This window comes from Sitodiplosis mosellana, unplaced genomic scaffold, assembly GCF_009176505.1.
Source record: "Sitodiplosis mosellana isolate CC-2019 unplaced genomic scaffold, AAFC_SMos_1.0 Smas_scaffold_6170, whole genome shotgun sequence".
NCBI lineage: Eukaryota > Metazoa > Arthropoda > Insecta > Diptera > Cecidomyiidae > Sitodiplosis > Sitodiplosis mosellana.
In genome coordinates, this window is record NW_022601411.1 from 2,229,702 (window position 1) to 2,254,761 (window position 25,060).

Below are 25,060 nucleotides of genomic sequence, written 5' to 3' on the forward strand. Positions count from 1 at the left end.
AACCAATTTTTTAAGCCGGGATAAATCCTTCTTTAGTCTTTTATTATACTGTCCATTAATAATTCCGCACAGCAAGAAAAAAAGTCTACATCTGGGCGTTTTTTCAGCTAAAGACGCATTCAGCCGATATTTCTGCTAGTAATTTAAGCTACAGGTGAAATTCCGCTTATAATCTAGTCGGTATTTCGTCTGAAACTCCATTTGCTAGGCAAAATATAGGACTGGGCGCCTCTACTAGTCGAAATTCCGCCTAAATGTGGACAAATATTTTTGACTGTGCGATGATTTCAATCCATAAATGACAAACGCATCGCCGCTTCCAACTGCTGTCAACTGCTCAGTTATTAAAAGTCTTCAATTCCAAAAAACACTCTACACTCGTCGATCTGCTGAGGGAAAAAATGTCCGAATCTCAAAAAAGTCAAACAATTGATTAATTGGTTTCTTCATTCAAAATGTAAGTAACAAAAGAACTTTTATTGATGGTTTTTTGTAGCTAAGCTCCGTGTGTTTTGGTGCACAATCAAAAAGGCCATTTCTATAAGTGAAAGTAGCGTTTTTTTTTTTTGGTTTTCATGCATATTCAGTCTAATGAAATTGGCTGAATGTTTTTTTTTTTTTTCGAAAATGGAAAACTTATGTGTGAGCGTATGAGTATGAAGTTTAGTTGAATTTGCATTTGGAAAAGTCCATTTCGGGATGTTGTTCCATGAACTTTTTCAAAACATCTTGTTTCTTCTGCTCTTCGCTGGTTGGCAGACCAAGCTCCTTTTGCCGTTGATCGTACATCATTTTTTCGACTAGGCCACGCGTTTCACCCTCCAAATCGGACAATTTCGATGGTTCCGGATTGATTTTGCGAGTTGAAATCTCTGGATCGGTGGACACCAGACGATTCCACCAATTCATGCCCTTCAATTTTTCCAAATTGATGACAATCTCTTTACCATCTTGCAACACCCACATCGATTCTTCGGTCTTCACTTCACCATGAAGTTCACCATCGATTATCGCTGGATGTCCCTTTAGGCCGACGTACAGAGATTTCTTGCCAATTTTCACCGTCACATCACGTGGACGCACTGTTATCGTCAATGGCACTTTCAACTGCAACAATAAACAGTTTTATTTGAGAAAATTATTTTTTGAATGAAAATTTTCTTGAAATTTAAATAAAATTTATTTTGTATTGAAAGCCTTTTTCAAATTTTGAACTAAAAATCTTCAGTGGAATTTTGTTCTCAAAATTCTTGTCATTTTAAATAAATTTGTTTTGATTTTTTTTTTGTTTGTTATTTTTTGTGTTCTTCTTGCAAATTCCTTTCTCGTAGACACGAAAAAAAAAATTTTTCTTCTAAAATGAAAATTGCAGATTTTCATCCAGAATTGAACATATTATTCGCATACCTCAACTTCGCCCAGAGTTTGTGTCCATTTGTAATGCTCTAAATTACAGCCATTGCCTTCATTTGGTTTCAATTTATCCTTTTCTTTGTCACCGTCCTCTTTGTCAGCTTCATCGCCGAGTGGTTTTGATAGTTCAGACTCTGGCATTGTGGCTACAGCTTGCTTTTTATCCCTGTGCATCGAGACAAATGTTCGAATTAAACGAATTGAAACAAAAATCAATTTTTAAATTGGCAACAGCTCAATCAATCGATATTCTCAATGCTGACTGAGTTTGAAATGAGGTTAGAAACGTCTTATTAATAAATTGATTCTAAAGAATGGGCATTGAATTGATAGAATATTTCAAGTAGAAGCAAAAATCAATATTTCAATTCTCAAACCTCCTTAAAAGAAATATTTAAAATTCTGCTTCGATACAATTCAATAAAAATTTTAAATAAATCACAAATAATTCATGTGTCGGTCGGAAAAAAGATTTTTAAACCAGTCTCTAGTAAAGGAACGCTTCGATAACGAAATAAAAAAAAAAGCGAATCAATTACTTTGAATCATCGATTTCCTTTTGAAGTCGGGCGGCTTCTTCGTCGGTCACCTCATAGATAGCCGACGATTCCTTCTTCAATTGTTCTTCTTTGCGTCGTTTAGCTTCTAATCGTTTCTTTTCCTCGGCTTCACGTTCAGCACGTTGTTTTCTATGTTCGTCCTGTGCCTTTTTCGCTTGCTCTTCGAAAATACCTAGCAACAGCTACGGAACAACAACGCACAAACAAATAATGCGTTCGCCCACATTCCAAATGGACAACAATCCCAATGAAAAGAGAGCGAAAAAAAATGAAATGACTTAATGTTCGAATGGCATAACCTCAATTTTAACATCAAAATCCAATTGGATTTAAAACTGTCGCAAAAAAAAAATGCTTACCGTTTGCCATTCACCGTCTTTTCCACCAACAAAGAAGTCTGTTTTGCGTGCTAAAAATCCAGCCAAAGTACCGAGTAACTGCAAAAAATTTCGCAATTGAATGAAAATAAAATCGTGTCCGGCTTTTGCAAAATGAAAAAAAAAAGAAGGTTTAGGACACATACCTCTGGAACACCACCTTTGTGTTGTTCGGCTAGCGCCAATAAAACCGAATCAAATCGATGCTCTTCTGATTCAGACATTTTCACAATAAAAATTTCTGTTTGTTTTTTCAATTCACACCACTAAAGACAATTGCTTTCTTCGTCGCCTTGTCGAAATGAAACAAAGAGCGGTGCTGTTTTGTTTGTGATTTGAATGCGTTTTTGTTGTGACAACAGAAACTTCTCGATACAAGTAGAATGAACAACGAACATACGGTTCTGAATCGTTGACAGACACATACAGAGGCAAAAAAGCGTTTGATTTTGACGTTTCACCGAGTGGTAATTCAGTGGCGACGGCAATTCAACACATATTGTACGACTGAATGTGTCGAACTGTGTGCCATTAAACGGAGCATCCTACAACACCACCGACATCTATTGTACAATGGCCGCACTGTGTCACACAAACGAGCATTTGTATGTGCACGCGTATGGGGGACTGTAAACGCAACCGTACAATCAAAAAACGCAAATGAGATGGAGCGAAGGCATGAAGCATGTACATTGTATGTACAATGCAGGCAGAGAAAGAGCGAGGGAGCGCGCACAAAGCGATCGATAACTCGATTTGGCATACAGCAGTATCAGCATGAGAGAGAGACCGTCATGCACACACACACCATAACTTGAGACACATAAGCAGCGACAGCAGCACCAGCAGCAGCAGCAACAGCAGCAGCAACAGCAGCAGCAGCAGCAGTACAACGAGCACAAACCGACCGAATGAAAAAGAAATTTTTTTTCCTTCCTTTCATGCGTCTACCCGACGAGAATCAGTTTTCATAGAGCCAGCAACGAGTTCAGTTCAAATTGTGAATTCTCTTGTGCGTGAAATTCTAACGAATATTCAATACCTTACAGAAGAAGAAGAAGAAACAAAAAAAACATACATACATATTACATACGAATATATAGAAAAGAAAAGAAATCACTCAAGTTTTAACGAATTATAACGAGTTCTATTCAACCATCTTCATTAATAGAAAAGTAATTACATATTTTTATTTGTTGTCATCAATTTTGATAGTTGAGAGTGCGGAGTCAATGTTTCAGACACACATTTTCACACGCAGAGAGAGCGAGTGAGTGTGAGGAACATCGAGAACAAAATCATGCGAGAAAGAAAAAAAAAAATTCTGTTCTGTTGTTGCGAGTGAGAAAGTAATCGAAATTGTTTGAAACAGTTGTCGACCTTTGATTTAGTATTCTTCATAGATTATTTACATTTTTCAAGCACCACCGAAATTAGAATCAATTCAAATTTTCAATTCATGTTTTACGTCGAATCCGCGTGTACAAATTTAATGCTCGTGCATACGGCTGAGATATAGACCAGAAGATAGAGTCAGTAAAAAAAAAACGCTTGTGGTGGTGGTGGTGGTGGTGGTGAACGAGAATAGAACACACATCCCAGAAGTGTATTTATTCATAATCATGCACATGTTAATTGAAAAAAAAAAAAATCAGTTGGGACAAATCAACATTATCAGAAAAATAGATAGAAGAAAAAAAAAACAACAACCCAGTTATGAAAATCAGTTGAACAGCGCAAATACAGCGTATGTGCTTATTAACGGTATTTCGTTTATAGAATTCTGTTTCTTTTTTCTGCTTACGAATCCAAAAGAGAGATAGAAACAACGCGAAGAAAGGAAGAAACTAAATAGAAACGGTGAAAATTTTCTTGTGTTTTCGGTAATCGTTGGCTTGTTTTTCGCTTTCGAATGCATTTCGTTTTCATCGTTATTTTTGTTGTTGTTGTTTTGTACTTCGTTTTGTTATTAACGAGAAAAAAATTTCGAATCGGATGGACTAGGTGGTCGGTACACATGAAAGACGTTAGTGAGAAATCGGTGTTGGAACATTTTCCAATGGCATATAGTTGTTTTCTTTTCTTTGTCCACTTTTTCACACATTTTCGATCATTTCACACATGTTCTCGTTTCGTGATATCAGATTTCTAATCGGGTCTAATTGGTAGTCATCGTCGTGGTCGAAGAATAAGCCAGAATTGGTGTTAGTATAGCTGAGACGGACAAAATCGTCATCATATCATCGACGTCATTACGGGTGCGATAAAAGAGAAAAGAATTTCTTATTACGTCATAACTTCGACTTTTGTGTGTGTGTGTGTGTGTGTGTGTGTGTGTGATGTGTATACTATTGTGGATTGACATGTGTATGTGTTAGTGCTATGTGCATGTGTTTCATGTGTCTCTGTTATGGGCGCTTCAAATGGAAAATTGAAAGCGTCCATACACATCTCTCTCTCCCTCGTGTTTCACTGGATGGCTTTTAAATAGATTGTTTATTGATGTCGGGCCTCTTCTCTTGCTCCTGTGTCTGTGTCTGTGTCTGTATCATGGCCTGGCGTATATCATCCCCTTGCGCGATTCTGTTTATTTCAGAGTTGTGTCGTTGTTTTTTCTTTCAGAGTTTTATTTTTGTTTGCAAAAATTTGCTCATTGAAAGTGGCAGCAAATTTCAAAGCCATTTGTGATTGTGTCAACAACACAACCACTGCTTGATATACGAACTACGACTGAAGTAAGTTTAAAAATATGAAAAACTGAGAAGGCAAATGTCTAACAGCCAAAATCATCGAATTACATCCCAAAAAAACAAGCACACACTTATATGGATTTTTCCACAAAAACACCATCAATTAAGTCTGCCATCATTTTCAGTTTCGTTCGTCTCAGTTTACAATCATTTTTCATCGCCCGACACTTTACAACCGAGTTTTAGGAGCCAAAATTCTGCACTCTGCTCCTTTTGCTCACACATGGAAAATTTCGTTGTTTCATCGCGCAAAAGAAAATCATTTCCGTCGTTAACATTTTGTTCACTTGCTACATATATTTCGATGCTTATGCTTCGGTTATACTTAGAAAAATAAAATAAACGTCGTGAAGCCACTAACTACTGTTAAGTTCTTTCGCAACAGCGAACGGAGCAGAAGTATTCATTCTATTGGAGAATGGATTGTTGTTGTTGTTGTTGGTCGAGTGTGTGTGTGTGTGTATATTTTCGGCAAAGTATATAAAGAGAATCTACGTCGCAAAAAACAATCGATGTACGATAACAACAGGAACAGTTGGTGCGAAAGGAGGTCGGGTCCATTCAAGGACGAATAGAAGTTTTACAATTATCACATCTAATTTTTTGTTGTTGTTTCGTATTCGGTTCGATTGCTCAACGGCAAATTTCGAGTGTGTGATGCTCGAAAGACGAGTCAGCGGCAAGGGAATCGGAAAGATTGTGCGCGAAGCACGAAAATTCAATTTTCCATGAGCTTTTCATGTTCGACACATTCGATTTCTCACTCATACTCTTGATTTTTCGTACGAAACGATGAGAGATGCGCCAATTCCTTGCCCGAAAACGGAAACATCGAGAAACGGCGACGCCATTGAATTAGATTTTCTGCGTTGATTTCATTCCGAACGCATCCAAAGCATCAATGTATGAATTATGCTGCGTACGAAGGGCATTCCAATTTCATTTTCTCTCTGTCTGTCTCACACGCACTCACATTGCCATGTGACGACTTCAATGTGTATCTTATGGTAATGTGTACTCATTACAACGGCATATTTGCTTTAGCCATAGCGACACATTTCGGCCCAAACGCGACTCATTTCGATTCTTTTGTGAATTGGATTAGCGATGGCCATTCAGGGTTCAAAACCTATGGTATGTAGTGCAAATCAACGTAAAATGAATCAGAAAATATTCGACCATAAAAAAACTCGTGATAATTTTTCTCTCGTTTCATTTCATTCAAAGCTATAAAATCCGCTTCGACCTTAACCAAATTAAAGTCTGTCTCGGAATTTGGATCAAATGATTAGGAGTTTTTTTTTGGTTTAGTGCTTGTCGGCGGTTTTGTACGGTGAAAAAAATGTTTTTTCTTTAATCTGACTGTGGCCGTAAATTATCACACTGAAAACTATGAAGTGCTGACATGACAGAATCTCATCAAAACTTTAATATCGTTTCGCCGAACGAAACAAAAAGCGAACAGCGAAAATTGGTTCGCAAAATAGCGAACCGAATTGTGATTTCATGCGTATCGCCAATTGATTTTCTATGCTGGTCGGTTTTTCACTCTCTCCCCCTTTCACTCTGTCCGTCTGTGTCACATTCCCCTTGGTACAGCGTAGAAGTGCGAGTATTATCGGTCATTTACTTATTACTTTTGCCTTTGAAACTGCATCCGAACTGGCAAGAACTTTCTATGACACACACTCGCCATAACTTTTTTTCCGCTAATTTTTCACTCTTTCGCAATTTGAAAACGACTTTTTTGCGAGAGTGCCTTTGATGTGTTGAATTGCATGGCATACAAACACACAGAGGGATGGTGGGATGTAGCGAATGGCAATTCAGGCCAGAAATACTCCAGCAAACGATGGAAAATGAATATCATTTTCGATGCGCAATAAATCCATATCAAAATGATTTTACCATTATCCTTTCTATCTATCTTTGCCAGTTCCATGCCAAAAATGTTATTAATTCCATTCAGAGAGATAGAAAATTATTATGTAAGCTAGCGTTCGCTGATCGACAGACAACAAAGACACAACAGCACATCACATTTGCACAATGACATGTGGGCGACGAATCTTTCTCTTCCGAAACATCGTTGTCGTTGTCTTCGTCGTCGTCGCGCAATGTGCACTAAGTGGCCCTCTTGATGTCTCATACCATTCAATTAAATTCCAGATGAAGCACCGAACTTTCTCGAAACACACAATTTCTCTCCGTTTTTCTCTCTGCAGCCAGCCATTTGCTGCACCACATTGACCGCCGAAAAGAGAATCACTTGCGCACCGGTTTTTGTTTTCAGAAAAAACATCGTGGAAAAAATACAATTTCAAAAGCAAAACATAAAAATTCGACAAATTCAAAATTCATACCTTTCGCGGAAATTGCTCATTTTTACAACTTTAGATAGTTGCGAGCTCATACAATTCATTCAATAATTAATTGCTTTCGGAATTTATGGTTGAGGCACTTCACTGAGCTATTTGCAATCTCACATGACGCACCCAGGAAAAAAATTTATTGCTTTTTTATGAAAACACAAATTTCTATTGAACTCGATTCTATCGTTGCGATTGAACCGGATGCTCTATATAAACTGCAAGCGAAAATGCATTAAAATTCTCATTAAATTCATATTGCAACGACGAATCGCGCTTGGAATCGTGTGTCAGAATGTGCATCGAAGTATAAACGATTACAAAGATTGCAAAGAGTCTAGAAAAAATTAGCTAAAATGAACGGAAAAAGACTAGAATTGGGTGAAGAAGAAAAAAAAAAGACTTAAAAAAGAATCGAGAAAAGAGTTGTTAAATCATTGAAAATCAAAATCAAGTCATAGAATTTCGCCTAATTTCCCAATTTCTTAACTTCATTTATCAAATCTGGCTTTTTCATTGTATTTTCTTGAATCATTCTGGAAAATTGTTTTCTCCATTATTATTTTCTCAATTTTTCCACTTTTTTTTCTCTATATCATTGTCTCAATTTGTGATTCAATTCACCAGAGAGAGTCTGAGTGAGAGAGAGAGAGAAAGAACGTGCGTGATAGAAAGAGAAATGGTTAATCAATTTCTATGTCGACATGAGAATATTTGATATTTGATAAAAACCAGCAGTGCCATGTAGTTGCTTTAAAAGAACAATGTCGAAATTGTCTTGAACCGCACAAAGTGAACGATAGAAATAAAAATATTTCGACTAAATGCTATCCGTATGCAAATATGTTAAGTGATGGTTCTACAGAGTCACAAATACGTCGTCAGAAAGACATGTTTCGCAAATAAATGACGAACAACAAAAGAGAAAAAGAAAAAACTCTCTCAAAAGCAAATATAGAATTTGAAGTGGATATTTTTGTATAGCCGAATGATTTTATCCAGAACGTCAAGAGAATGGAAGAGATTTAGATTATGACAAGAAAAGCAGCCATTTGTAAAGACAGTATGTGACAGAAGTCCGTAATCTGTGAACCGCATATTTTCCGCCTTGTGTGTATGTGTTGCCTCGCTGTACTGTTCGATACCTGCAAGATCGCAGATTCAACGCGAATTACTCGGCATCAAAGCAATTGTGTTTTTTAACAGTTCAGTCTCATTAATTGATTGGATGCAATTTTGCAAGCGAAATAAGTGCATTTTTCAATTATAATGGAATTAATTATTACTAATAAAGTGTGGTTTTTTCATTACAAGAATGCAGAATCGATCGATTAGAGTGTGTGATTTGATAAATAAAAAAAAAATGATTGATTGCGATTTTATTTTCTCAATGGAGTTTTGGGCCTGACCGATTCCAACGAACGGCAACGGGGTGCGAAACAGAGACGGAGAATCATTTGAGCCAATGTTCTAATACGTTATACAAATAGATAAAACCGTTCATGTGCGCATTCATCGTGATTTGGGAGCGGGCAAAGAAAGATGTAAACGAAGCAAACGCGAGAGAAGAATGTCTGGTCGGTGATTTTGTTGTTGTTGTTGCTGCTGTCGCTGTTTTTTTTTCCTTCACTTAAAACATTTTAGCATAATATATCCAAACACATAAATGAAATGCTCTTAATTATATATTCGTCCGTTTGTTCGTCGTCGCCGTCGTCGTTCGTTCCTTCGTTCGTTCCCAGTCTCCGGGTTTCGGACTTTGAGCGCATTTCGTCACATTCGTCGTGTACACTCAGTGTTGAAGCATACAGATGTATGTCGCATTCATGTCATTATACCGATTATTTTCTCCTCCGTTCAGTTTCAGATTCTTCACTTTTTTCGTTCACTCGTTTCGTGAACAAGTAATAAGGCAACGAAAAAATTCGGACGATTTTCCAAGTGTTCGGTGCGAAATTGACAAATTCATTCTTTCGTTGCGTTGCTATAATAAACGTAGGAACGAGCGTGCGAGTTAGCGAGACCGAGAAAAAGAATGAGAAAGAGAGCAAAGAATCTGCAAACATTTTACACGTCATTCATACGCAAATTCACTTTTCACAGTGCTCGCCGCCGAAAGAATAAAATGAAAAAAGTGGTCGATTCAAGCGCTCAATTTTCGATCCGTTCATCGTTCATTCTCGATTCTATTTTTGCTCTTGTTCTTTCTCTCTCTTTTCGTGCGATACGGTACGATATCGAGGCACAGTAGAAAAAAAAGCACAACGCTCTATCTCTCTTTCTCTTTTTCGTTCGTTCGTTGTGCGCCCGATGCATGCACACGTATGTGAATATTCTCTCTCTCTCTCTCTCTCTCTCTCTCTCTCTCTCGCTTTCCGAAACAATTGTGTAATTCGGGTCTGAGTCTGTAACAACAGAAACGACTCTTGCGATATATTTATACATGTATTTCGGTGTCTGTCACGATGAACACGATTCTATTTATGAGCGGATCAGTACAAAATATGCAAGTGTGCTATGGTGGCTGCTGCTGCTGCTGCTGCTTCTTCTTCCTTATAATTCAACCACACAACCAAAAAGGTAGCCCAACCATTTGGCTCACGCGACAAACGCATGACGCGCACATTTGATCTACGTATTTACCGATAAAAAAAATAGCGTTTTTTCTTCGCTGTCGTTGTTATTGACACTTGCGATAATACATCTGGCTACGTCGATATCGATAAACGTATCGAATTTTCGCTGTTTTGTTGATGAATCGACCGCAATTGTTTTTTTTCTTTCACCAATTTATCAACGTTTTTTTTTTCACTTCAAAGAAAATTTCCTCGGTAGCTTTTGTTTTGTCTATCCAGGCAATACGACGATCCGATTTCAATTATTTATAATTATCACGTTCTGGCATTTGAACGAATCAAAATGAGCCAGAATATGACTAGGAAATGGACATTGTCCATTGGACAATGGTACCATTATACTGCTTTTCGACTCATTCGATTTGAGCCAAACTCAACTTTTTTTTTTTGCTTCAAACCAAATCCTTTGAAACAGTTTATTTATTATCGCTGTGTTTAAAGACAATATGTTTATGCGGCTTTGGCTTCGTTCCATCCGTATGATTCTCTCTATCTTTTTTTTGATATTCGATACACCCATCAGAGCGAGAATATGTTAATCTTATAATGCTGAATGTTGACATTTCTCTCTCTTTCTCTGGCATTTCCTTCTCTTTCTAACAGAGGGATTTCAGCTTTCTGCTCAACTGTTATTAGAAAATAGCTCAAAGCGGAAATAAATTGCCGAAAAATCGAGACTTTTCACATAGAAACTTTTCGCATTCAAATCAGCGAACATTCTTTAATGAACGTTGAACCGCCTGGATTCTTTTTGTGAATCAACACTTCTTTTCGAACATTTTAATCTAAAATTTGTCACATGATTTTTTTTTAGATATCTCAAATTCAAATTTTTCGTTATAAATTTTTATTAAAGTTATTTCTTTTCTCTCGTTTCAAATGAAAAAAAAAATTCTGTTTGAAAATTCCGAATCGGAATATTCATTCGTCTTTAAGTTTACGACCAAAAGATAAAAAAGATTCGATAATTGTTTTTTCATACGTGTGTTCGAATTTTTCCATAGCATTTCGCACATTGTGTGCCACCGTTACAAGGAGAAGAAAAAACTTGTGTGTTTGGCCTTTGTACCGTGAATGCGGTTGCGTTCGTCCCCACGTCGCCCGCTGCTTTCCGTATTTGCCTGCGAAACACACAAATTGTGCCGAAGTACGCCGAAATGTCCAAATCAAACACATTTGTATTTGATTGCAATTGTTTAATGGCATTTTATCGATTTTGCTTCGATCAAGTCCACGATAATCCGCATGTGTGCATAATTTTTTTTATCGTCAAACAGTTGATATTTAATCGAACCATTTTTTTTTTGTCATTATTTCAAATGTAATTTACTTTGCGTTTGATTTGCTGATTTATCGCAGCACAGTCCAAAAGGGCAACAAAACGCAATCACCTCGAGACGCAACAATAGAAACAAAAACATATACGCAACTTGTTGTGGAATGCATGGTCAAGGATTCGTGTTTTACAAATCGCATCAATTGGTGCATTGCAAAATCGAAGAAAACGACGACGACGACGACGATGACGGTGGAAAGACAAAAAAAAAACACTTGAAAATTGCATGTTATCGAAACGGCGTGTGGATCATGTGCATTTGCACAATACTTGTCTCAATTTAGCGCATTCGGAAGCCAATCTTGTTCGCTGACTTCACTTTTAATGCGTTAATAAAGAGCCTTTGCCTCTCGGTTGTCTTGCTTTTGAGTCGAACTCCACTGGCTATCTCTGTTTCGATATCAGCTATTGCTTTCCTCTTCTGATACTTATTGTCGCCCTTTCTTTCATCGCACTTGTTCACTCTCGTATTTGCTCTTTTTTCGCCTTTTCTTTTTGTCGTTCATTTTCGCTCTTGATTGCCCTACCTCTCTCTATCCCTCTCGTGCTCACCAAAGCAATAATACCGACGCGTGAATATGAAATGCGCCAAAAAAAAAAAATGAAAGATCCAACAAACAATCGTGTGGCATTATCATATCGGTCGTGTACTATACGGCGTGAGCGCTCGTGTGTGCGGCTCGCACTTTTTCGAGTTGTACGATTGCTAATTGCAGTTCAGAGACAGGAATTTGTGGGTCTGTGTGCCAGATCGCACAACAATGTACGGCGAACAAGAGCACCGCGCCACCGCCAACAACAACGACCGACCGTTCGAACGATTGAACGAATCAACGAACGAACGAAAAAAAGCGGCAATGCAAATAAACCACATGAAAAATGGTTACAAACGAACCGATAAGAGCTGTGAATACGCAGAGAATGAAGCACGAGAAATGGCTTACGATTCGTTGCACACAATTATTCCATTCAGTTTAAACGATAATAATAACCGGGCAACACAAACGAAATGATAAGTGCTGGATCACGCGAAAATCATTTCTACTACCTACAAATGCTCTTTTTTTTGTCTTCTCTGGGCTTTGGCTTCTCTCTCTTTACGTTGGCAAAATCCCATTTGCCCAATTTCCTAAGAAATTCGAATGTTTTTTGCAATAAAATCTCTTTGGCACTCTCTCGGCCAAACAGATTTGGCAGCGCTGGTTTGGTTTCGTTCGAAAAGAAATTTTGTTTCGTTGAAAAACCATTTTTGTTCAATGTGAAACAAATTCGAAATATAACACGATAAACGGCGAACATTTCATTCACGGCTGGACTGGATTCCGTGCCAAAGGGATATTGCAACTTTTTTGACCAGAAAAAACGCCATCTAACGTCGTGCCCGTAAATTATTTTACTGTATATTTAGATGGTAGAGCTTGAACAAAAGTTCGACACTATGTCATAAACTTGGAAAGAGCTTGATTAATTTGATGAAATACACCCTATGTTCCGTGCACGCTCAATTCATTCAATATGCACAATGATTCCTACCATCGCAACAGCCCGGCGATGATTTAATGATAGACACGTCAAACCACGTGATGTCGTGGCCAACTAAGCTATCTCCATTTGTAGTCAGAGAAGCACGCACAGGGAATTTGACCCAATTATTATCGCTGTTAAATTTACGGAAACATTTAATCAATCGACAAATAAATTCCCATGAGATTTGGACAGGGGTGAGAAAAACGGTCAATTTTCATCGTTTTTCTCTCTGTGTGTGCCTCTTCCTCTTTCTCTTTCTTTCTCTCACTCTCACTCGTTCGCCTTCCCTCTCTCTCTATCACTCACGCACAAACACAACTAATTCGATCGGTATCAATATTCATTAAATGTGTCTCTATTCTCATTCCAGGTTATACGGCTGCAGCTTGTGAGTGGCAGGAAACAAGAGCAAAGTTGTACGAAACTTGTTGAACTTAAGCAAGCCAAAGTTACGTTGATAACTGATAAAACTAAACACAATAACATCAGAAAAAAATATAAACACACACACAAAGATAAAATTAGAAAAACAAACACACACACACACACGTACATACATAAAGTGAGTCTTCCATCGAATGAATTAAAACAACAGAAAAACTTATAAAAGAAAATAATCCACAAGTGTATTATAATTTTAATTACAATTATATAATCGCATAAAATTAAGATAAAAAACAATAAAAAAACACAAACATTTCACCAATATCAATCAATAGTTACAATAAAAACAATAAATTAGATCCTACAATCCAACTACGTTACGGTTTAGTTTCTAAATAGACATTGAGACAATAACAGTAGAAACAATCATCGTTTGGCTGAACATCGACGCATCTAATTAAAAAAAAAAAAAAAACAAAGAAAAAAAGCATTATCTCATTTGATCAAAATTAACTGTTATTAGTGTTATTTTGTTCGTACGTTCAAAAGGTGTGTCAGTGTGTGGACTCTTGAAAAAAGAACAAAGTTCTCGAAGGAGTTTGATTCGCAACGTTGTAAAGTGTGTTGAGAGAAAACCCAGCCGAGCGAGCGAGCGAGCGGAAAAAAAGAGAGGGAATAATACGATGTCACCACCGAATAATGGCACAGCTTATGATTCGACACCGGAAACGGGCAATCGATGCAATGACACTACGAACCGCAACGATGAACGATACGAGCAGCAGCAACAACACCAACGCAAACAACAACTGGACTGGGAAGGTCCGCCAGCTCAAGGACTTTATGATCCGGTGAACGAGCACGAAGCATGCGGTGTCGGTTTCATTGTTGCCATTGATGGAAAACGAAGCCACAAGGTACTGGCACTATAGACAAAACCCATGTCATCTCCCATTTATTTAGCACTTGAAAACTCGTTTGTTCGAGCACATTTCTTCCTTTTCTTTGATGATTATATATATATATATATATAGTTTTCATTACATTTAACAACAACAAAGAAACAATCCGATTTCAATCAAACCCATTTCGAATGCGTCACGGAAAAAATGCTGCTATTCCATAGACATGATTCAAGAACGTTCTATATCAAGAGTCGGAAAGCGATTTATAACCTTTCTCCATCGATGAAGCGGAGTGTGAGCGAGTTATGCGGCATTTCTGTTCGTCCCACACACATTCGTAAATCCTCAAAATGCCTCTCAATTATGTAACGACTGATGCTTTTACGACCATCCAAACAATGGTTCAAAACACGTTCGCTCGTATGGAAATGCACGTAAACCGTGACGTATTTTCAAGCACAAATAGCTTTTTTCCATGTGTTACATTTGCACGGTTCACTGAAATCCGATTGATTGTCTCTTTATTTATTTAAAAGACAATTTTCAACCAATTTTATTCTCATTTTTGTGGTTGATACCTGTAGATTTTGCGTGATGCACAAAAATTATCGTCTCGCATGAATCATCGTGGTGCGTGCGCATGTGATAATGACACGGGTGACGGTGCTGGCGTTCTCTCGGCCATCCCCCATGAACTCTACAAGAAGGAATGGTAAGAACAATTTCGATAATTTCGATTTCATCTAATTCAATTAAGCATTCGAAAACTCAATTGATACAACAAATGCCGGGTACAACCGAATAATGCTATTAATAGAATGTTTAAGTCGAATTATTAAAAGCCCAAACGAAATTGAAGCTGAAAAACATACAACACAAACACATAAGTAGTGGTAGCGTTTTATTTTGCTATCAAAAAGAAAACAAACATGATGCGATGCTTTTAAATGGTTTCCACTTGACAGACCCAATCACATTTTCATCCTTCAGACATTTTGTGAATTCTCCCCGTCGAGTGTACACTGGTAGTAGTGATGGTGGCTATTTTGGCGAACAAGGCATTGTAACGAAATCATATGGTCTCGCCTGTAATTGATCATAATTGACTTTGGCTCAATTCAATCGCGCATACGGCGTTGCCTGTTGTCCGTGCTTTTATTCTGTTTTTCACTACTTTTCTCTCTCTTTTTCTCTATTCAATACACTCTCGCAGTCATTTTCAACTTTAGTTCCTTCTCTTTCTTTCTTTCAAGATCCTTCGCTCACTTGCTCGCCACTGCTCGTTCTCGTTCTCGTTCACATTCCCCATTTTCGTTCTTCATGCTCACTATTTCCTTTTCGTTTCTCTATTTTTCTCTCTAATTGTGCACATTGCGCCATGCAAGCTGATCCCAATGAACTTGAGCGCCACTCAAACAAGTGCCACGCCAATTGCATGAGCACCAAGAGGGAAATAAAGGGCGGCAGCTATAATCGAAATGTCATTCTAATGCGTTCAAATGAATCAATTTTGATGCTGTTGCTAAAGAAATTGCTCTCTCTCTCTCTCTCTCCATCTCCATCTGCCTTACTCACATGTTAACACAAAGTCAGTGACTTGAATTGCTATTTTAAATTAGACAACTGAATGAATAAAGTGTTCGACGAGGTGCCTGCTGCTGCTGCTGCTGCAGCGTTTATTCAACTTGACGCGTGTTTGTTGTTGCTTTCAGCACTTATCGTTGTTTGTTATCAAATTGTAAAGTGTTAGATTAAAAAAAGAAACAATCTGATTAGAGAGTAACGAGGAAAAATCACACGACAATGCTGATTAGAGTGACGGTGTGTGCAAGTGGGATTTTTTTCCAAAAATAATTTGCACTATCAATATTTATGCTATCAACTAATAAATCTGATGATGGTATACCACTTGAGACATTCGAATCAACGGTTTTTCTCTCTTTCTTGTGATCCACACTGATTAATGCAGCTTTTGTGTGTGTGTGTGTTAATGGGGCAAAAAAATTCCATTACCCGTTTCAAGTCACACTAGTACAACTCATGTAAACAACAGTGTCTTGCACTACACACAACATTTTCTTCTAATCCAGACAACAGTTTTTGGAGTTAAAATAATGCGTAATGAGGTCACTTGATAATATTCATTGGGCAACTCGAATGATTCAGTTATTCCAGTGCGGAAAAACGGAATCGAGTCGATTCCATCGAATAAAAAGCAGAACTTTTCCTGCAATTTACAATCTGTTGCACAAGCACCTCGCAATGACTTTCGAATGGGACGTTCAATGCACTTGGCCGACTGATTAACCGACATTCGGTAGACGTAGTACCTAATGAGAAGAGACGTGTACCTTTATCGCATTTTATCGCCCTAGCGCCTGCAGCGAATCGAACAAAGCAAAAGCGAGCAAATTATCACTGTTGTCGCTGTCGCTGCTGCTGCTGCTGCTGCTGCTGCTTCTGCTGCTGAAGACGCTACACAATCATTTTGTGCCACTTATTTTCAATGTCAGCCTCGTATAATTGCAACACTCCGGAAATAATGAATTCAAGTGACATTTTCGTTTCTCTTCTCTCTCTCCGTCTTCCTCTCTCTTTTCAATTGAAGTGACATTTTCTGTGTGCTTTGCTGTCGTTGCTGGCATTAGTTATCACCGTCATGTAAAAAGTGACTTGAGCTTAAAAAATAATAATAATTCTCTATTTGCAAAGCGCACAGCGATTAAAGTCAATTTAATGATAAAGTTAGAATGATTGGACGACGTTGTTGGATTGAAGCGAGAGAGGAAAAAAAACACATCAACGAGTTGAGCAATAACCGTGTGATTTACTCAATTTAAAGTTTATCACGTTGCCATTTATTGAATGCAATAAACGGACAATTTATGAGCAGCAAACACGAAAAATTTCGTGGTATGAATATATTGACATTGTGTATTGACAAATCTAATAGATCCGTTGATCTTAAAATAAATTTTATTATTCTTCTCTAATATTTACTTTTCCATTCGGTGGAATTGGATTTACGCTAATTGTGAGATAATTCTTAGAATGTGTGTTGATAATTTTCTGGTATTTGTCAATTGAAACATGAACTCGATGACGCGATTTGCTTACGCAATTAGATCTAAATCAATGTGAAAAGTCTGCTATGAACAATTGCAGTCAATCGCAGTGATTAGAAATGCTCGATCTTCATCTTTCTGTCTCTTTCCATCGATGTTTTCATTCTCTCGATCTCTTTTTTGTTCCATTTTTCACTTTATCTCCTCACCTCTCTCTCTCACTCTCTTTCGCTTGTTTCTACCATTCTTTTTTGTTCTTTCGATCGCGATATGCATCGGAAATTCTGAAATTATCTTATGTCTAGACTGGATTTTTTTTAAATAAAATTCGGACACTTTCGACGATAATTTAATTACATTTTAACCAATAAAACCATAAAAAATTAATTTCACAAGGAATCGTTTCCTTATCATTTCTACGAAAAGACTTTTGACTAACCACTTTCTGATTTTGCTAAGAAATTTCTCTTTCTTTTCTCTCAATATTTATTCCCCGAAATAAATCGGCTATCTATGGAAAGTTCACCATTAGTTTGCATTAAATCGTCATTCGATGCACGAAAAACGAAACACGCACAGAACCTGAGTGCTGGATACGACAAAACATAGCAATGACACAATGTGTGTTTGTTTAGTGACGACGGATTGGTCAGCGAAAAAAAAAAAATAACCGAGTAAATAATTACTTTGACATTTCTACAAACAATGTATTGTTTACAAATTATCGCAATGTATTAGGGCCGCATAACAATCGTAATAATCATATCACTTGACTTGGACTCCCTATAAATAGAAAAGAGTGTTTTTTTTTCGTTCGTACAGCGAATCAATCACAATCAAGCCGAACAACAAAAAGTAATTCAATTCAACGGACTTGAAGTAAATGACGACGCGGTTGTTGAAGTGATAAGGATTTGTCGATTGAATTTACACAGAAATTCAGGGCTTGCAAACTTGGATTGGTTTTAATGAAACTTCCGTTAATATGCTTGATCGTTTAATCATTATGAAATTCATATTGATTACGTCGACGATTCAGATCAGAAATAGCTCATACAGAGATAGCGATGAAAGTATGGAATCTTTTCCATTTACGTCTGCACTGAGATAGTGTTGTTAGGTGTCGGTTTAAGTAGGGAACAGTAAATGCAGGTCTCATCAAAATCTCATCCACTTATTGCCAACGTTCACACGTCTTATCAGTCGAACCAGACGCAAATCAGATGGCCGTTATGCAATTGATTCAGATGCAAAAAATTGTTGTTGCCAACAATTGAAGTTTTGACGAGTTGACTCTTCCTCTTTTTCTTCCTCTTCGACGGAAAAGTAAACTGTTCTTCAAGAAACCGAACCGTTCAAAAACTCTTCAATCGAATTTAAAATGTTTCACCGGACCCTGACTGTCCTTCCATCGCTCGTGCGCTTCGATTATGTAATGTCGCCATTATCTCCGGACCATTTACAAAATCCCGGGTACACTTGATGCATTGTGTTGAGTGGACACCACTCAAAATCGTTTGTAGGTTTGTGGTAGCCAGTGATGGGCACACAAATGATTGTTTATGTTTCGAATCGCCTTTTTGACTCTGTTGTTTATTGTCGTTGCTGTTGTTATTCGAAATGCAATCGAGTAAGAATGAGAGTTGAAAAAAAGAGATGCGATAACACACAACGTGTAGACGTAAAACGGAAGATTCTGGCGAAATCACAACAACAGCGATGATGTTTCGGAAATGTTATCAATTGATTCGTAGCAGTGACAGTAACCATGCGATGTTTTGTTTCGTTCCTGCTTTGGCCGTGCGCCACACGCAAACTTTTATTTACTCAATAATAATCAGGGGATTTGATGCGTATTTTGTTATTGTTATGATGTTCAATATGGGAAATCTAAAATGCCATGAATCCATCTGTCAAACGCACAGATTCCCTTTTGACGTCATCACGGCATAGTGAATTTCATTCACGGAGGAAGAAGAGAGAACAAATCCGGCTCGAGCCAAACTTGTTCACGAGCATCACGAATGCACACAAAAATCAGCGTTCGGGAAGAATGTTTGTGCATGTTCCGTGTTCCCACTTGGTTGGTACCGTACATCAATTTCTAATTATAACAATGCTACACACAAACGAACGAACCAAACTTGAAACAAAACCAATTTCGAATAACAACGAAATAAAAGAAAAGTCGCAAAGATAAACAATAGAACATAGAAATCGATACGAAATCAGTGTCAAATATCGATTGTATGCGACCGAGTTTTGCTCGAAATACCATCAATAAGTGTACTAAAATAATACTCAATAATTCAAATATTGAATACAAAAGCAGATATTTTCCAATTAAAAAACTTATTTCACTAGATACAATGGTTCAAAATGTGGTAGCGATGGTAGTTGCTATTGTAATCATTTAGTTGTTGCAAAACTCAAGTGAAAAAACTGCGAATACATTGTGTCAAAAAATGATTCAAGAGCCTCCGATCGAATGAGATCTCCGGACAATCCACTTGAAATTGATTTCCGAAATTGTTTCTTTGTTTTGCTTCAAGTTGAATCAATGACTTATCATGTTTTTCGCTCAAAGATTCCAATCGAACTGTTCACAACAATGAATTTGTAAATTTGGTGAAATTTCCATTCAAAATTGAATTTTCGAGAGCATATGATTGATGACACAATCATAAAAATGCTCATACTCATCGTACATGTGCATAGTGCGTGATGATTATACGTCTGACGTCTTCATCTACCACCACTTATCGTGTATGTTCTGCACTGTCGCTGTGTTTGTAAAAAACGACATAACTTTTGTTATTGGAATTGTTATTGATAATTTTTCAATCAGTCGACCCCCATAGACTTTCGGTTTGATTTTTCCTTTATCGATGCAAATATTTGGTGTTTGTATTCGAAATGCGCGTTCTCTTTCGCTCTCGCTCGTCCTTATCAACCATATACGCACATGCCTCCACAAACAATTTGTGTACCTTTTTTGGGGTAGATAGAACAACAAAAGAAACATTTCTATGTCTAGAGGAAATGAAATGTTTTGCTCAACTCGATCAGAATGTAGATCAATGGAATAAATTCTCTTGCAAACCCGCAGGAAATTTGGCAAAAAAATGAACTTTCTCTAGATTTGAACCGGATTTCGTAATTTTTCAGACAAATTTTCTCGAATTCTTTGTAAACTTAAACAAGCTATCTCGATTCAACAACAATTTGTCTCTTTTTTGTCCCTTTCTTTGATTTATGTCCCTTGATTCGGCATTTTTCTCAAAAAATTCTTTGGTTTTTCTCTCTCAAGATCGAAAAATTCCACTTTCTATGCAAAACATGCGAAATGTCGTAAACTTGTTTTCAGTTGCGCTAAAAACCCATTTGCATATTTAGTTTATTGAATTGGTTTTTGTTTTGTTTGCGATGAATGTGTTCAATTTGAAATATACACGCAACATGCAAGTCGGTTTGTTGTTCTTCGTTGACACAGACATTGAAAATGTTTGTGAATGCATATTTTTGGCTGAACAACATAAAAATCGTATCAGACTGTGCATACTAAACGATTGTTCAACGTTAATTCATGGTAATTGATTTGAAAGAGACGAAAAAAAGTTGTGAAAAGAGCCAACACATCAAGTGCAAGGGACGATAAAGTGAAAGGGCTGAAGACTGTGAGAAATGACAAAAGCCACCATCATTTTTTTCCGAGGAAATCGTTTGGTGCTGCAGTCAGTGACATAAAATTTAATCCATTTTTAATTCGTTAATACGTATCCATTTTCAGAGCCAAAACGAATCATTAGGCAGGATTTCAATTAAAATTTAATGAGATGAGTCATTAATTGAATTTGTCACCGGATTGGCGCTATACACCAATCTCTGTGTCTCTGTCCCGTGTGTTTGCACTCACTCGCAGTGCGAATCGACACCGACCGCCTTTTTCACTCGCGCCGCGCAATTTTTCCGCGTATTTTTAGAAATATGATTTTGTTGATTCAAATCACTTTTTTACTGAATGTAGTTCAATTCAAGTCAATATCATACACTAGCTTTTTCCTACATTCAAACGCGTCTTTCTCTCTCACTCTCTCCGCTTCGGCTCAAAAACAAAACTTATCTATTGTGCCAAAAACAAACATTACTCTCGCCGAAGCCATGCCATTTGTGCGACTCAACAAAATGTTATAAATTTATTGTTTCACAAAACACATTTTATTAAAATTCGTTCGTTACATTTGTTTTTGTTTTCGTGAAATGCTGCAAATTTTCATTTGAAATGTTGCAGCTGATATAGAACTTGTATTGCACGAACAGTCGATAGAACTTGTGAAAACTCAGTACGGTAAACATATTCTGAATGAATATTGGTTGGGTTGATTCGGTACAAGGAATTGAAAAGTCAACCAACGAGTTGAGAATTTTGCTAAGCAATCGACCCATGTTGAAATGGAAATTTGGGCAAAATGAATGAATGGAGTAAACTCGACAAACAGAAGGAAAAAAAAATCAGCAAATGAATGCAGACTCACAAGTTTCATTTGACAAATTTTCCATTTCCATACTTTAAACATTGATAGAGGTCATAAACGTAACAAAATTAGAAACGCATTTGAATCGAAGGATTCTTTTCTTACGAATAAAGAAGAAACGATGTTCAGCTACGATAAAAACTAGACATCAAAAAACCACAAACAAAGATGACGATGTTCATTGGATGAAAACATTTTGAGTGGAAATTATGACATGGGAGATGGAATATTTTGATAAATATTTTCCATCCAAGTTTTATTTATAAGGCGGTTTGGATGCCATTTTTTTTCAACTCAGAATTGGTCAACAGCTTGAAAATTGACAGAATTTCAAGTGCTGTCCATGTGTTGGAGAGATAACATGACGCATAACAGCGAACTTTTCGATATGGAGATGATTTGCCGTTTTCACTTTGAAGATAATTTGTCACGTTTTTTATTGGAATGGAAAGATTTGCAGAAAACGAACGGATGAGAGAGTATTTTTGGGCAAAATTTCTTCCAAAAAGAGATTTTATTTCGAATTTTCGTTTTTCAATACCAAACAGGTGAAAGAAATTGTTCAAAAATGATCAAAAATCTGTTCAAACTCTAAAATAAAGTGTTCAGAACTCTTGTTCTGTAGCGAATGCGAGCTAAAAACAAAAAAAAATCTCTTCGCTAAGCGCCTTCACAGAAGGAAGAAGCCGTAAAACTGAAATTCCACTGAGCATTTCCTTATTTGCGATGCAATTCTAAAGGGAAATTTTCCTGAAACACAATAGCTTGACGATAATTGTAATATGTGTCCGCATTTGCCGCAAGTTACTTCTCGATGTTTGATTAGAACTTGTCTGTTATCAGTGTGATTGTCTTTCTCTCTTGCTCTGTCTCAAACACAAAACATTTCTATGTAAATGATATCAATCTCAAATATTTGTTTGAAGTGTGACAAAAAACATAGATTCTATTGCGCACTTTTTGATATACAGAGAAAGAGACTCTCTTTAAAAAAAAAATATCGATAACGGAATGTACATTTTGGCTTTTGTATCGTCGTGTTCATTGTTGTGTGTTCACTGCTGACATGGAATATTGATGAAATCTATTAGAATTCCACGTGAAGATATTCAGGATGTGAATAAAAAGCACTTCGTGATCTTATCAAACGAGTGTGCAAGATAGACATTGCGATTCAATTCATTCTAAAACGCAAAAATACTAATGGCTCTCATTTCAATGAATCGAATACAATTTCAAAATTGATCTCATTTTTAATCAATGAACCGAATCGTAATGTCGTCGTTTGCAAATGAATTTAATTAGAAAAAAAAAAACGAAACGATCAAAGATCTGTGCACCAGAAACAAATCGACAAAAATGTAAATAACTGCAGCAGCAGCTGCAAAATTTATCAATTGAAATGAACATTGTTGCAATAATAGATTTTTTTCCCCTGTCGTTCATAAATTTCTATGGCTTTTTTCGTCTTAATTATGTGGTTTTTTGTTGCAACACTTTGTCATTAATTTGTGCGCACTTCTGTATCGCCATCGCCTCTCTTCTGAATACAAATTGATAATTCCAAAGTGTAAAAGAGATGATGGGTGAGTGTGTTTCTTTTCTCTTTTTTTTTTCGGGTAAACCGGTTCTTTCATCCGTCACCGTCATTGTCGTCGTCGTCGCCGCGCGAAATGCTGAAGTGTCCTCAAACCGAGAGCGAAACGAAAAGATTTATTATACCAAAACGAAAAAAAAATTGAATATATAAAAAGTGTGTTGACTTTTTTCCATTTGTGCCTTCACATCATTTTTCGTCGAATTTTTTTTTTCATTTTGGCACACCGTGCAAAAATAGCCAAAACGACGGTTTTTAGCACGCTTTATTCCGTTCGCCTGTCTTCTTTGGAGCGACATTTTCTGCGTTTCTCTTTTGGTGACTCGTTCTAGGTTTAAAGTGCAATTTGCGTTATCACACGGTGCTGCGTGCTCACTTAGATTTATCAACGCATTACTATTTTTAGAATTAGACGACAAGTGAGAAATGGGAAAGAATGAATAAAAAAATAAAAACGGGAAAAAAAGTTTTATGTCTGCGTTGCAACACGGTCTGAAACGTGACTCACTGAACAAAATTGATACTAACGCGCACAGTACGCGATTGCTTCTATCATGGAATTTCGAATGGAATTTCAAATGCAACCATAATCGAATGCATACACTCTGACTTATTGCGGCCCGTTTTCATTGCTTGTCTATTTTTGACACGGCGATAAAACATTTCATCCGATAATAACAAATTTAATTTACCGAGTTCGTCGCTTTGTTTAGACGATCGACGTCAATTTAAATCAAAAGTTTTTTTTTCTTCATTGGAAATTGAAGATCTGTTAATTGTTCCATTCAAAACTGATAGAACCTTATTGAGAAGACAAACTTCACGGTAAAAAAAAAATGAAACGCATAACGAAACCAGTGACGGAATACAGTACCGAAAAGAAGATATGTTTTTGTTTCTATAAATATATATATGCGTTCGAGTCTAAACATAAATATTGGTCGCAATCCGTGCACAGCAAGTTCAATTTCATTTGGACATATTCGATTTCAAAGTTCCGTATACACTTCAAAACAGCGTCGCGATCGCGCACGCTTATCGCTTTCGATAAACGAACTTTTTTTTTCGTATTGGATTGTGATTTATTAAACATCGAAAGCGATAGAGCGAGAGAGAGATAGAGAGAGAGGGAGAGAGAGAGAGAAAAAGAGCAAATAAGCAAGAGCAAGCAAAGGAATCAGACATTCAGCGAGCAAAAGAGACAAAGAGAGAGAGAGAGTGTGATTGAGTGAAAGAGAGACATGGAAAGAGAATCGTGAAACAACAAAGAAGAACGAAACAAGTTTCATCACATTTGATCTGAGGTGTTGTGTGTTGTCATGCGCAATATGCATTCAAAAGTCACACTCGCGATGCAATAAAATGAAACAAAAAGCTGTAAGCATTTTTGAATGACAAAAGGAAATCAATAAGCTTGGGCTTGAATTTCTTTAAGTGAGCGGAGGCGCTCATACCGAACGTAGCGTGTTCGTACATGTGCATGCGATCGATCGATCGATCGGTGTGTTGTGTTTGAAATGTAAGTATCAAGCATCAGCAATTTGTTGCGGCGCCATAAGTACATACACAGCTACACACGTTCGCATTCTATTTATACCATTATCAT

General features: G+C 37.1%; 2 protein-coding genes across 5 annotated transcripts in view; one reads left to right on the plus strand and one right to left on the minus strand.

The window, feature by feature from the left end:
* Positions 1–437: 437 nt before the first annotated feature.
* Positions 438–3,392, minus strand: LOC129575883 (nuclear migration protein nudC). Its single transcript, XM_055460059.1, has 5 exons — positions 2,497–3,392; positions 2,333–2,410; positions 1,953–2,155; positions 1,408–1,579; positions 438–1,107 (listed from the first exon to the last, which is right to left on the minus strand). Exons 1-5 carry the CDS (start codon positions 2,572–2,574, stop codon positions 664–666), a joined length of 975 nt encoding a protein of 324 aa, XP_055316034.1. The 5' UTR covers positions 2,575–3,392; the 3' UTR covers positions 438–663.
* Positions 3,242–25,060, plus strand: part of LOC129575880 (uncharacterized) — a 33,960-nt gene continuing 12,141 nt past the window's right edge. Inside the window, exons 1-3 of one of the 4 annotated variants that reach the window (XM_055460053.1) lie at positions 3,242–3,525; positions 13,339–14,269; positions 14,842–14,969. In XM_055460053.1, coding sequence (XP_055316028.1) covers positions 14,036–14,269; positions 14,842–14,969 — 362 coding nt within the window. In that variant the 5' untranslated portion in view covers positions 3,242–3,525; positions 13,339–14,035. Of the gene's footprint in view, positions 9,047–13,338; positions 14,270–14,841; positions 14,970–25,060 lie in introns of all 4 variants that reach the window. The other 3 variants (XM_055460057.1, XM_055460055.1, XM_055460054.1) reach the window with 3 other exon arrangements.